The sequence below is a fragment of the Pogonomyrmex barbatus genome, unplaced genomic scaffold (genome assembly GCF_055798465.1).
Source record: "Pogonomyrmex barbatus isolate J1 unplaced genomic scaffold, ASM5579846v1 scaffold7, whole genome shotgun sequence".
In the NCBI taxonomy this organism is placed as follows: Eukaryota; Metazoa; Arthropoda; class Insecta; order Hymenoptera; family Formicidae; genus Pogonomyrmex; species Pogonomyrmex barbatus.
In genome coordinates this window covers 8,070,889-8,083,589 of record NW_028297171.1, presented here as the reverse complement: position 1 = coordinate 8,083,589, position 12,701 = coordinate 8,070,889, and the positions used below count along the sequence as shown (strand labels likewise).

The 12,701-nt window shown below is 34.9% G+C and overlaps 1 protein-coding gene across 1 annotated transcript; it reads right to left on the bottom strand.

Annotated features, from left to right (window-relative positions):
* Positions 1–187: 187 nt before the first annotated feature.
* Positions 188–10,439, bottom strand: LOC105433402 (protein obstructor-E). The gene is made up of 3 exons (XM_011648711.3): positions 10,197–10,439; positions 2,501–2,911; positions 188–1,211 (listed from the first exon to the last, which is right to left on the bottom strand). The coding sequence occupies exons 1-3, from the start codon at positions 10,243–10,245 to the stop codon at positions 901–903; spliced, it is 771 nt and encodes a 256-aa protein (XP_011647013.1). The 5' UTR covers positions 10,246–10,439; the 3' UTR covers positions 188–900.
* Between the last annotated feature and the right edge of the window lie 2,262 nt (positions 10,440–12,701).

The following is a 12,701-nucleotide window of genomic DNA, read 5'->3' as shown; positions in this document are numbered from 1 at the left end:
GTTGAAGGGGAAGGAGAGCTCGATCGGTCAAAGACATGCACGGGTCGATGGATCGATCGACGAGTCTCGGTCCTTGAAAATGTTTCCTCTTTTTTAGTCTAATTACACTTCTTAAATAACAACCCTGCATTTGTGCACATTTTGTTGAATTTGTAAAAATTTATTCAATATTTCTTTTTCTTTAAAATTTACGTCGTGTTTAATATTTTTATGATACTTTCTCTTTTATGAAACTCTTTTATTCTTTGTTTGAGTTTTTTAGAGTCAAAACTTTAAGATCAATCTTTATCATGCTTGTTTGATTTTATTTCAGTCTTTCTAAATTTCTAAAATATTTAATTGTCTTTGAGAACCTTATTGAGAACTTTATCTTTTGTATTTAAATAATTAGAAAGTTCTATTCAATGTGTGAATGTTACCTCAGATCTTAAATTAATTAAATAAATTTTTCATCAATGCATTAATTCATGAATAAATTGAAATTCGTTGCTCATCAATTGGAAAGAATCGCATCATACAATTATATGTGATTGCCATCTCTCGAACTTTTACTTAAATTTAAATTTCATATTTCTATCTGAATATTAAATCTACAGCGAAGATGAAAGATTTTATCCGGAATATTTTCCTGAGGAATCGTGGGACTCTCTTCGATTTTTCTGAAACTTCAACAAAATGACAATCAAATGAGTTTTGAAGAAAATTCGATCCTACGTGAATTCTAGAATTACGAAATTACGGAACTGCAAGATCGCGCACGAGAATCTGGGGAGACTCGACGAGAAGAGAATTTCTCGAGTCCTCCGCACCGATCGACGTTCTCCGGGATCTCGCTCGTCGAGAAGGGACCTCCTGGCGCTTTTCTTCATTCTTCGCGGCCGGATAGGGGCTGTCGCGATTTTAGTTTCTGGCGCGTGCCCGCAGGGGAATCGGCAAGGCGCCCGACGGCAGAGGCGGCACACCAGGCGGCAGGTTCTCCTCTTCGGGTTCCTGCTCGTTGCGACCCTCGGACAGCTCACCTTCGGTAGGCGGCGGTGTCGTGGGAACGTCGCAATCCTCCGTCGGTGGTACCACGCACCTCAACGACCGCCTGTCGAACACCAGCATGGCCGGGCAACGTTGCAATCGCGGGTAACCACCCTGGCATTGCCAATAACGATTGCACGATTTGCCCAGCGGCACGTTGCCGTTGGCGTCGTCGTTGCAGAGTGCTGCAATCAGGCTCCGTTTTATTCCTAGACTAACTGGGACGTGTGCCTGGAGTGTGCTCTTAACGCTTTTAAAGATAATCATACTCAGTGACCGAGATACACGAGATTGCGTTATATTCACGTGCATATAAACATATCGATTGTTATTTAGAACTCTGATATTAAGAGATTGGAAGTATATAATAAAAATAAATATTTTATTAAAATAAAAATAAAAATTTCCGAGAATTCTTGCATTATAAATTCATCATTTTTGAATTTTCGAATTTCTTATTTCCTCGTTGTGAAGTGGCGCGATACCGACTCGGTGAAAGTCAAAAACTTTCATTCGAATTGGATCCATGTTGGATAGATTAATTCGAAATTTAATTATGCGCGCGCGTACTTACAGATGCATATATATTTATGAATATCTCTTTTTCTTCTACTTTCACTCTGCATATACGAAACTATTGCCAATTTTCGAAACTTCCAAAGATTTTCAAAATATTATAAATTATTATTAATCCAAAATGATTAATATTCAAACGCAACATTTTTAACATTATATAACTAGTTCAAAACAAATATTTTAGCTCATTTTCTCATCTTTTCTTCCTAAATTTTTGTTTAAATATTGCAAAAAATATTTGACATTTTATTCTAATTCTAAAATATTTCTTATTAATTTCAACTTTGAAAAAGAAATACAATATTGCGTATGATCGATGCATCGACTGGCGTTTCACATTCAAAGAGAGGCGATGCGAATTAATAATAAACGCCTTTTATCAGATCCCGAGGGCAAAGAGGGGAAGAAAGGCGCGACGAGAATTCACTTCGAATGCTAATTAACTGCCTCGCCCCTTTTTTCTCGGGGCACTGACTTCTGGAACCGAGAAGCACAAGTACGAGGAAACGCATCGCGCGCGTCCTGTCCGCCCACTTTCGAAAGTGAAAATGAGCCGCTTCTCGCGAATTAAGTCTATTTAAAACCGCGTGTTAGAAACTTCTTCGTTGAACTTAAACCAAACGCAATTAATTCCATTTCTGAAGATAAATAAAGAAGATCCAGTCCGATTTAAAGTTTATTCTACTTAAATATTTAGTGAAAATCAAATTGTTAATTAATTCCTCAAAACATTTATTTCAAATATTCCGATCAGCCATCATCTTTTCTTATGTACTCAATTAAAAAAGAATCTATTTTATTTTTCTCGATCAAATGTCTCAAATTCAGATGCATAAATCCCAATGACATTCTAAAAAAAAGATTTTTCACCTCTTGACTTTCTGATCTTTATACTTACGATGCTTCTGACATCCCTCGACATTTTCAGGCCAGTCGCAGGATCTAGCCCGTTCGTTGTAAAGCAAACCGCCTATGCAAAGCTGCTCGGTGGCTGTGCCGTTCCAGCAGGTCCAATACCTGGTGCAGGAAGTCTCGTGGCCAAAGATTCCATACAACCAGTCGCAATGCTCCGTCGGGATCGGTGGATTCGCCTGGCGTTTGCCATCGCAATAGTTCGCGCGCCAGGGATAATCGCAACCCTCGGTGACGCCACGATGCTTGCCGGCGAACACGAGACCATTTGGACAGTCGAACAACTCCGGACGACCGTTCACGCACTCCCAATAGCGATCGCAATATTCGGCATCACCCACCACCCGCGATTTTGTCTGGCATGGATCCTCCTGTTGCTGCTTCTGGCCCAACGAGCCTATAAGCGCGAAGACATAAACGCTCGTCTTATGTTCGTCTTATGCTAATCTAAGTCTTAGTCTTCGTATTCTTGAGATGGGATCTTTTCCCAGAATACATCTGGGACCACGACGAAGAAAATTGTTTATAAAAATTGCAATCTGGATATTCCTTTGATATTCCTTTTTCAAATATACTCTTGCGTAATTTGTGATTAAATTCAATGATTTATGATTAAGTACCATAAGTCTTTCTAGTTCTCTTTTATTCCCTACTTTCTCAAAGTTAATCGAGCTACAACCTAAATTATTTGGAAATTCATTAATGAGCTCTCAAATTTATCTGCCAATTTATCGCGTCATTAGCCCTTCTCAATAAGTGTTAATTATTCTTATCTACTTTCCTTTCCCTTTCGTGCCCGTCTAATGAGCTGCGATTACGAAACCTCGAAGTGCACGTATCACAACGTCTCGGAATCACAAATTCCACCTGCGCGTGTCCTCGTCGAAGGACACTGAGCGCCTCAGTAAATATCAAGGATAAGCTGGCGCATATATATATATATATATTTGATTCTGGCAACGTGCAATTCTAAAATTATTTAACATCGTGATAAATCGAAATCCATCGAATCAATTCGAAAGTTGATGCCATCCTTACATGCAAAATTAATTCATTGCTCAAGGATACCGCTCGTTCGATTAATATGAGATAGATGACTAGGATGCACATCTTTCTTCCGCGTTGTATAGAAAAATATTTCATAGCAGGATGACATCACGAATTTTTTTCGCCAATTTAAGAGAAATTATAACCAATTCCTTGCGCAAAAATATCTACATCAAAACAAAAAGTAGAGACTTAAATGACGATGTTGTTCTTTCAGGACATTCCTATCGTAAAGATATAAAGATATTATTTTAATTTCAATTTATACAAGAATATTTTATAACTTTTCCTAGAAGGCTCTCAAAAGTATTCTTTGTGATTCAAATTATCATTTTAGAGGGTCCAATCTTTCCCTATCATTCAACCATTTGAGTCCTCGAAATAAAAAACTTCAGAGATTTTGGAATAGGGCCTCTCTTTTATATTTTTACTTCTTTTATTCTTAATTCCAATTAAGTAAAAAGTTAAGAAGATCGTCGTGTTTTCGTTCAGAAACTGCGTCGAAAATGCATGCACGAATCGAAAGTGCCCAACATAAACTACTGTTTTATTGTAATGCCCGATCGTTTCGCTAATGATTCGACGGAAAAGCAAATAGTAAAATAAGGTGGGAAGCCAGCATGAGGCACGCTCCCAAGACTGCTCTCGAGTGAAAGTGCCTAGCCTTGATTTGCAACCTTCGGGAGCAGTCCTGGTCCACACCTCTGCTCCACCTTTATGGACCCCCTCGATCCCCCTTTAATGTAGGAAAGATTCGATCAACTAGTAGATTCATCTGATGTTGTGCTCATCCTGCGTTTAAATTCCATTTAAAAGGACATTCCTTCAATTCACTTAATTTATATTGTAAATTTTTCTCCATCTAATCTTCTATTTTATTTTATTTTATCTTTACTCTAATTTTATTCCTTCATATTTATCATTTTTATCCTTCATATTTATTCAATCTTAATTTTTTCTAATTAAAATTTGCTTTAATTTTCATTTTGTTCTAATTTCAAATACTGATTTTTTATTTAATGAATTTTTTAAAAAGTTAATATTTTGTTAAAAGAAGTTTTTGCAGGAGGAAAAATTTTTATGTTTAATATTTTGTTAAATAGTTTGCAGGAGGAAGAATTTTTATTAACTTCATTCATCTTACTTTATGAAAGCATATATTATCAATTATTCATCGGTGGTTTCAATTTTAGTTTCTATTTCTTCTTATTTTCTTTCTCTTGGTCTTTTTTTCTCGACTTGTAAGTATCGTGCCGCTCGCTCACCATTAGGAGATTTAATTTAAGATTGAAATAAAGCTCTCATTCTTACTCAATCTCTCTCTCTCAGGATCTGTAGATCGAGTGAGATGAAGATAAAAGATCTTCAGAGGGCAACCGACCGGAATCTTCGACAGATTCCGTCTCTCGGTGCTCGGAACGAAACGAGAGATCATGACCCTATCTTTAAAATCATTTCGCAAGGAATTTCTAATGATGACCACGCCTCAAATCTTTTATTTTCATGCCAATCTTGATTGACGTTATTACGTTACAATTGTCTCTAATCATAAAATCTACGTAAGTTACGAGGCTTAGAATACATTTAAAAGTATAATGTTAGAATTTTTGTTGGGACATTAAAGAGAAGTTCGCGAAATCTTGAAAAAACATTTTCAGCATTTCAATGAATGTCGAAATAAAACAGAATGGATTCTGTCAAACAATACAAAGCAATCTCGGCAATCCCACTGATAATTATGTTTATATATTATATACGCAATTTTAATACTTTTATATTATAATCTTTAGTCATAGAAAAGTTGCACGTTATTGGCTAACTAGCCTGAATAGGATAAGGGAAGGAAAGCGAAGCATGATCGATCTCACGATAGGAATAATCTCGTGGCGAAGCAAGCTTTACCGTCTGAGAAAGGACGTCTAGAGATTGCGAGTTTCCACCGGCACGAATTGCGTAAACTGGCCTTAATTATCAGCGAAAATGTCGTTATAATATCTAGCTTGTTAAATACATATCTGTATTTTTCTAAATTATAAAAAAATTTCAATATGTAAGTCCTATAAATAGATTAATAACTTGTATGTCTAAAAGGTTTTTTACGCTGTATATAAAACAATAATTAGCTGTAGAATTTTTAAAATTCTAAAAATATTAGTTCCTTAAGTTAAATATTAATTCGTTTTAAAATGAAATTAAAATTTACGATAAAAGAACATACATACAGCATCTTCTACAGTTTTCTTATTTAGAAATGAAATATAAATTAACCAATATTGTTTATCAAATATATGTTAAATATAATTTATCGATTATTTCAGATATATTTTCACTTTCCTCACGTTAAATAATAAGTACTTTAAAAGGTCTTGTTCTCAAAGAGAAGAATAAATCCTCGCCGTAATCGATGATTGCAACGTATCATTCAGACAGTGATGCGATTACCAGACATTATTATCCTTCGAGAATTATGTAAATGCCGACATGGGTTCGTAATAAGAGCCGTGGCTACCTGTGAGGGCGATCTCGCGCTCGAAAAGTGAAGAAGACAAATCCCGATTGGACCCGACGAGACCCGCGTGCGATCAATCGATTTGCGCGCGCGGTCGTCACGGTGCCGCGAATAGGTGGAGACATCCACGGAGACGTCGTGGCAAATTACGCAAGCGAGACGCTTAGTTAACACCGCACCAGGTTACTTTCCCTTCCTTTACGACTCCTCTCGGCAAGTAGTCGGGGCCGCAATGGCTCGGCGGCCGTAATTCCTCGTCGTCGTCTGAAAGCAGGAGCGGCCGGCTCCGCTTTGCTCCTCGCAAGGATTTCACGCTCCGCGCAAAAAACGCGAAGCCCCCCCCCTCCCCCTCCCGATGGATGGACTTCAAGGAAGTTCCTCGCGCTTGGATTTACGGGGAATCGATTTTGTGCGGCAGGAAAAATTCTCACGGCGTAGTACAGATTTATCGGCGGTTCGGTAGATGATCAGCGCGCATGAAACATCATTAATTTCTAGAAAGTATACTTCGGAAATTATGCGCGATAAAAATGTAAATGCTCTCTCAGCTTGGATGAATATCCCGTATAACTTCCTCGTTAAATTCGAGGAAAGCGATTGTCTCGCGAGCGGCTTTTTGAGAGGCTGAATTTTTGCGAGCGAGATCGAGAAATAGATCTGGCTTATTAATAAACAACACTTCTAAGCTTGTTCATTTTCGATAACCTCCCTTTCCCCGATAAATGCGTCACTAGCATATATCATTCTCACCTTTTTTTCATTTTTTTACCAGTAGTGGTCGCTCGTGTTTGTTAAAATTTTCAATTAAATGTCACGCTGTCAAGCAAGATAAAAACGCTTTCTGATAAAATTCGCGCTGTTGGATTAAATGTCACATTACCGGATCAGACGAAAAGAAATGCATTCGACTTATTTAGCGAATATCCAAGTCTCTCCTTCTATTTCTGTCTTTCACATTCTCGGCCTTCTCACATTCCCCCTCGTGATAAAATCAGCAATGCCGCCTTGTCGATCCTTCCCGAGACCGGTAAAACTCGAAGGAACGCGAAGCCAAGTGCCCCGCCTTAACAGCTCGGACTCCGCAAAGTGCAACGTTCCTCGACAAAAGCGCGTTCGCGCGATCGGAATAACAACGGATCTTTACGAGATCGGTTTCTCCTTTCCTTCCTATTTACACCCTTTTTATCGCCCAATCGATCATTCGAGGCGAGCGAAACGTTTTACCCGACGCCATTACGCCGCCACTTCCGGAATCGGCCAACGTTAACGTTGCAACTCGGCGATGTAAGGCTCCTCGGGAAAGCGGGCGTGGGAAGAAGATAAATAAATAAATGCATGAATGAATGGTACTTTTCTCCGCGAAGATTACGCACAGTGGCTGCCGATCAATCTCGAAGTAATATTTCCAAATGTCGCCGTAGAAAGTAAGACTTCTTGCATAAGCCTTATAAAATGCGTTGCTGAATTATTGACAACTATATATTTTCGAGAAATCATCACTGGCGATGGCGAATCAAGATGAACAAGAGAAAATGTGATAGAAAAATATTTATGATACGTAAACATTATGATTTACACTCAGAGAAAAGCAGAGAGAGAGAGAGAGAGAGAGAAAAAGAGAGAGAGAGAGAGAGAGAGAGAGAGAGAGAGAGAGAGAGAGAGAGAAAGATTGCAAATAGATTGAATCATATAAACATGTAAAATAGAGAAAACATAAATATCAATAGAACATAAAAAAAAATTAATAATAAATTTAGAAATAAAATTAAAACAAGTGAAATAAGAAAGATATAAAAAATAAAAAAAAAAGAAACAAAAATGTGATCTCAAAGTAAAGTTCAAAAACTTCTCAGATAAAGAATATCAGAACTTAAAATGGATTATATAATCAGAGACAAAAAATTGAAATAGCTAGTTAAAAATAAGTTAAAAATATGTAATTCATATGAATATGTAATTCATCCATTAATTAAGATAATAATGCTTCATATACTAGAAGATAAGGTTTCGAAGTACTTGAAGATTCAGATTCAGAAATTTAACTAAATTATAAAAAGCATGTTTTCGTTAAAAAATATTTATTAAATAATTATATTTATAAAGAATAGACAAAAGGAGAGAGAGAGAGAGAGAGAGAGAGAGAGAGAGAGAGAGAGAGAGAGAGAGTGAACTGCAGACTGAGCTACTTTCATATTTTCACTCCTGGCACATGGGAGAAAGTTCTTGAGATGTGAGAAATCTGGTGAATGGCCATTGTTCTTACGAAGATGCGTGTAATAATTATGAAGCGGTGGACCCGCATTTACTACAGATTCTGCGCCTCGAATGTCGCGAGGATTGTGCAACAAAAATTGTAACCGAGCTCATTATCTAACCCTACGACATTGTTGTTCTTCTTTATCAGATTATTATTTATGTAATTTTATCACGAGAAATGTCTCGATGCTGGTGGTTTTCTCCACTTTCGCGAACAAGAAATTAATTTAATAAAATATAGTTGTTATACCATTATAATTTTTACACAATTAATATTTATTTACATAATTTTATTATGTAAAGTTAATTAAATAAAAATTAATTAATTAAATTCAATTTCATGGTTACTTTCACTATTATCAAAAAATTATCAAATAAGACATTAATATATTAAATTATTCAATAAATTTAACTTGCATATTACTAGTTATAAAAATGAAACAAGAGATTCTAATTGTCAAATCGTAGGTGAATAATGCATTTGATAGAGAATATTAATTTTAATAGTTTCTTCTAATGCAATAACGATAAGTAATAGCGCGATTAATAATAAACATTATTAAAACGAAATGATAATCTATTCAGTAAAAAATCAAAGTGGGTCGCTGATCATGAATCATCGATCTCGCGAAGGACATGAGAGCATCGCTTTAATCGATGTTCGCGATTATCGCGAGGATTCACGAAAGAAAGTAGAACGATCCACGGGGTTTTTCAGTTTCACTGCAAACGACAACGGCTACGTGGAAATTTCACCGTTTTCATTCTCGCACCTCGCTCGGCATGTCTCGGTTTTATTGATCGGCTCTTATTATTTATAAAGATAGCCAAGCGGACGTACCGATCTCAAAAGTGAAAGCCAAATGGTCGATAGATCAAGTCAAGATCAAAGGCGATCCACTTCTAGAAATGTTAGATATTCTCGTAATATTATTTGAACAAATATTCCCGAATATTTAATATTACTGCAAAAAACATGTATAATAATATTTATATAAACAATTTATAAACATTATTTATCAAAATATATTTTTTACATTTTTATCATTAAAATAGATTATTATTAATTATAATTTTTAATACTTAATTAGTTTTTCGTTAATATATAACTACTAAGTACTAAGAAAACATGTAAGTATAATTATCAAATTTAAATTTGAATAATTAAATAATATATCAAAATATTATGTATTAATATTTAATAAATTTTCAAAAATTATAAGAATATGAATGTTATTACAACATAATTTTATAAAAAAATCGAAAAAATAAAGATATTTAATTTAAAATATTCTATATGTAAATATTTCATTTATCAAAACCGAGATCATTAAGATTATAGGAATTATCACGAATTAAAAAAAAAAAAAACAAATATTTAATTAATATGTTTTAAAAACAATATCAATGCATTTTAATTATTATTATCTATTTTATGTAAAACTATATACAAAAATAATTATAATATAAATTTTTGTGTGTACATTAATATAATGTAAATATACAAAGTATTGTTATCACAGCAATATAATTTTAAACATTATTATAATGCACTTTTGTTTAAAAAAGCAAAATGTCATTGCAAAATTTACATAAAATTTAAATGAAGAAAATCTTATCTAAAAACCCATTAAGAGTATTGATAGTCGATACCAAACGTTACAAATTAAAAATTTTCAAATTAATTAATGTAAATGCAGACCAACCTATATTAAATGCCAATAATCAAACTAACATAAATATTAATCTACATGTTTCATTTAGTCAATTAATCTTTCGGAACTTCAAAGGCAACGCAATGGAAAACCAAGAGGAAAGAGAAGCTGAAGAAGAAAAAAAAGAGGAGAGGAGAAGAAGCAGAAGAACTTACCCTGTGCAACCAAGAGTACCAGGACGAGTGGAAGAATCTGCTGCGACATCCTGAGAAAACGACGTGCGATAGATTTAACGCGAAACGTCAATCCCTAATTGGCAAGATATTCCGGTATATACGCCCGAAGAAATATATTCTCCTTCTCTCTGTGTCGTCGTGTGGAAGCCGAGGAAGCTCGGCTGATGAGTTTTCGTGTCGAGACTGGTCACTGGGAGAGGCGTTTGTCTGGTGTCTTATATGAGCGCCCCACTCCACGTCCCCAGCCGATCTCTGGGGCAGCATAGGAAGGTTCTACCTGGAGAACACACCTGGTTTCGTCTATCAAGAGTTCTAGAGTTCTGATAGCCGCTCGATGATACCGATCACGAAATGCATCCGACGCAAAAGAATCCCTTTATGCGATTCGCTAAAAGACGATGGCAGGCGCCCTTAGTAATAATAATAATCGTTATTATACCCGGCGATTTATTACATGTTAAGGAAGGCCATTAGTACGCGCTTAACGCATCCATTGCCATCAATGAGCATTTGTATTTTCCTGGGAGTAACGACACTCGTACACTCATACGCTGATTGTCCTCATTTTTCATTTAATTTAATTAACCATTAGGATTCATATATGTTATTCATATATGGATAATATCAGAAGATAAATGAATGAAAGAAGAAACAAAAGCTTGAATCCAATATCAATTCTAATAATTAAATCAAATATCTCAGAAAAAATTCGATATCAAACTGAAATTTTCATCAAGTTTCTACATGTTGATTAATAAAGCTATACAATAAAAAAAAATTCTCGTTGCATAGATTGCGTTGGAATTCAAAATTGTTTCTTTGATAAATTAAAAAATCTTTCCTTTAGATTAAAATGAAAAATAAGATTTAATCGATCCTGTCTAAATATTTTGTGTTATAATTTATATTATAATAACATATTTATTTTATAATTATTCTTATGTATAATTTTATCATAAATTAAGTAATAATAATTATTGTTTAAAATAATAAAGAAAATAAAAAGAAAGAAAAATAAATAGATAGAAAGTACAACGTTGCATTCACGGTAATGATTACTAACATCTGTAAAATGTAATTGATAATTGTTATAAAATTACATGCGATAAAGATAAAATATTCCATAAACTCTTACCATTCACAAATAATTGTTTACAAAAACTTCAACTTCATGATCTGTCAAAACCTCCATATAAATCATCTTCAAATTGGTATTAACAGCTTGCGTGTTTCAAATACTCGCCTATTTATTTATTAGATACAAATTTTCTGCGGATAAAATAACATTGCTAGGCTCGACGAAGCAGGTCTAATTAATAGTTGATACCGTCGAGGTTTCAGCCTGCAACGCGTATTCTTTCATGATCGAAGAACAGGTATTCCGCCATGAAAGAGAGGGGAAGTGAAATTCTGTTCCGAAGAAAACGAGCTCGTCACGGAGCGCGGGCAAAATCTTTGCTGCTGTTAATTGGGAAGAAAATCCATTCAGTAAAAATTTATAATTATTTATATACAGGAACTCCATTCAAAAAGAAATGCACTTTTTCCCAATAGGAAAGAAGACTTTCCTAATAGGAAAGAAATATTCATGACTCTAATTTATAATTTATAATGTACTGACAAAACCAATGTTTTATATATAAAGAGAGATTAGAAAAAAAACATATAATAATTCAAACATGACCTGAATTCTACTTTTTGAATATCATGTATTATTAATAATAATAATGTTATTATTATCTATTTTTTAACGCTCGTTATAATTTCAATGTTGATTTATAATTTTGATATAATCAATAAATTTCCTTTTAATGGTCATATCATAGTTTCGAGTAATAATTAAAAAAATCAAATTGACTCTATCGTGAAACGCGCGTACCGTTATTATCGTTATGATTATATATTCCGATATTCCGATACGAGGCGTTTCGAAGAGCACGTGGCGGCTATCTTTTCCGTTATCTCGAAGCGCTACCGTTAACCGCGACGCTTATTTTGCGTGCATGAGCGGCCTCGAGACGAGGCCTTCACGGATTCTTTCCCTCTCCGGATGGCCGGCCGACCAGCTTCACGCGATGAGACGGTGAAAATAAAGGTGAAACACTCTCGATGAGTCGCCGGGACGAGGTGCCTACGTCTCATACAAATCGTCATATCGATATACAACGAGATGCTATTATATAACACAGACGTAACAATACACGAGGATGGGAGATTCGTTTTTACATGAGAATACCTTCGAACTCAAAAGAGGAATGACCTACAAATTTATTTAACATACTTCAAAATTCCATTTCTCATATTTCGTTGTTGTTTGTTTTTATCTTTTCAAATATCTATTGTATGCAATTTATAGAGTATTTTGTATTAATGTTAAACATAGAAAGATATAACGAATCGGTGGCTTCTTCCTTGCCACCTTTCACTAGTTTCCTCGTGATCCTCACGGAGAATTTCTATAAAGTTACTGCGTCAATCCTCGAC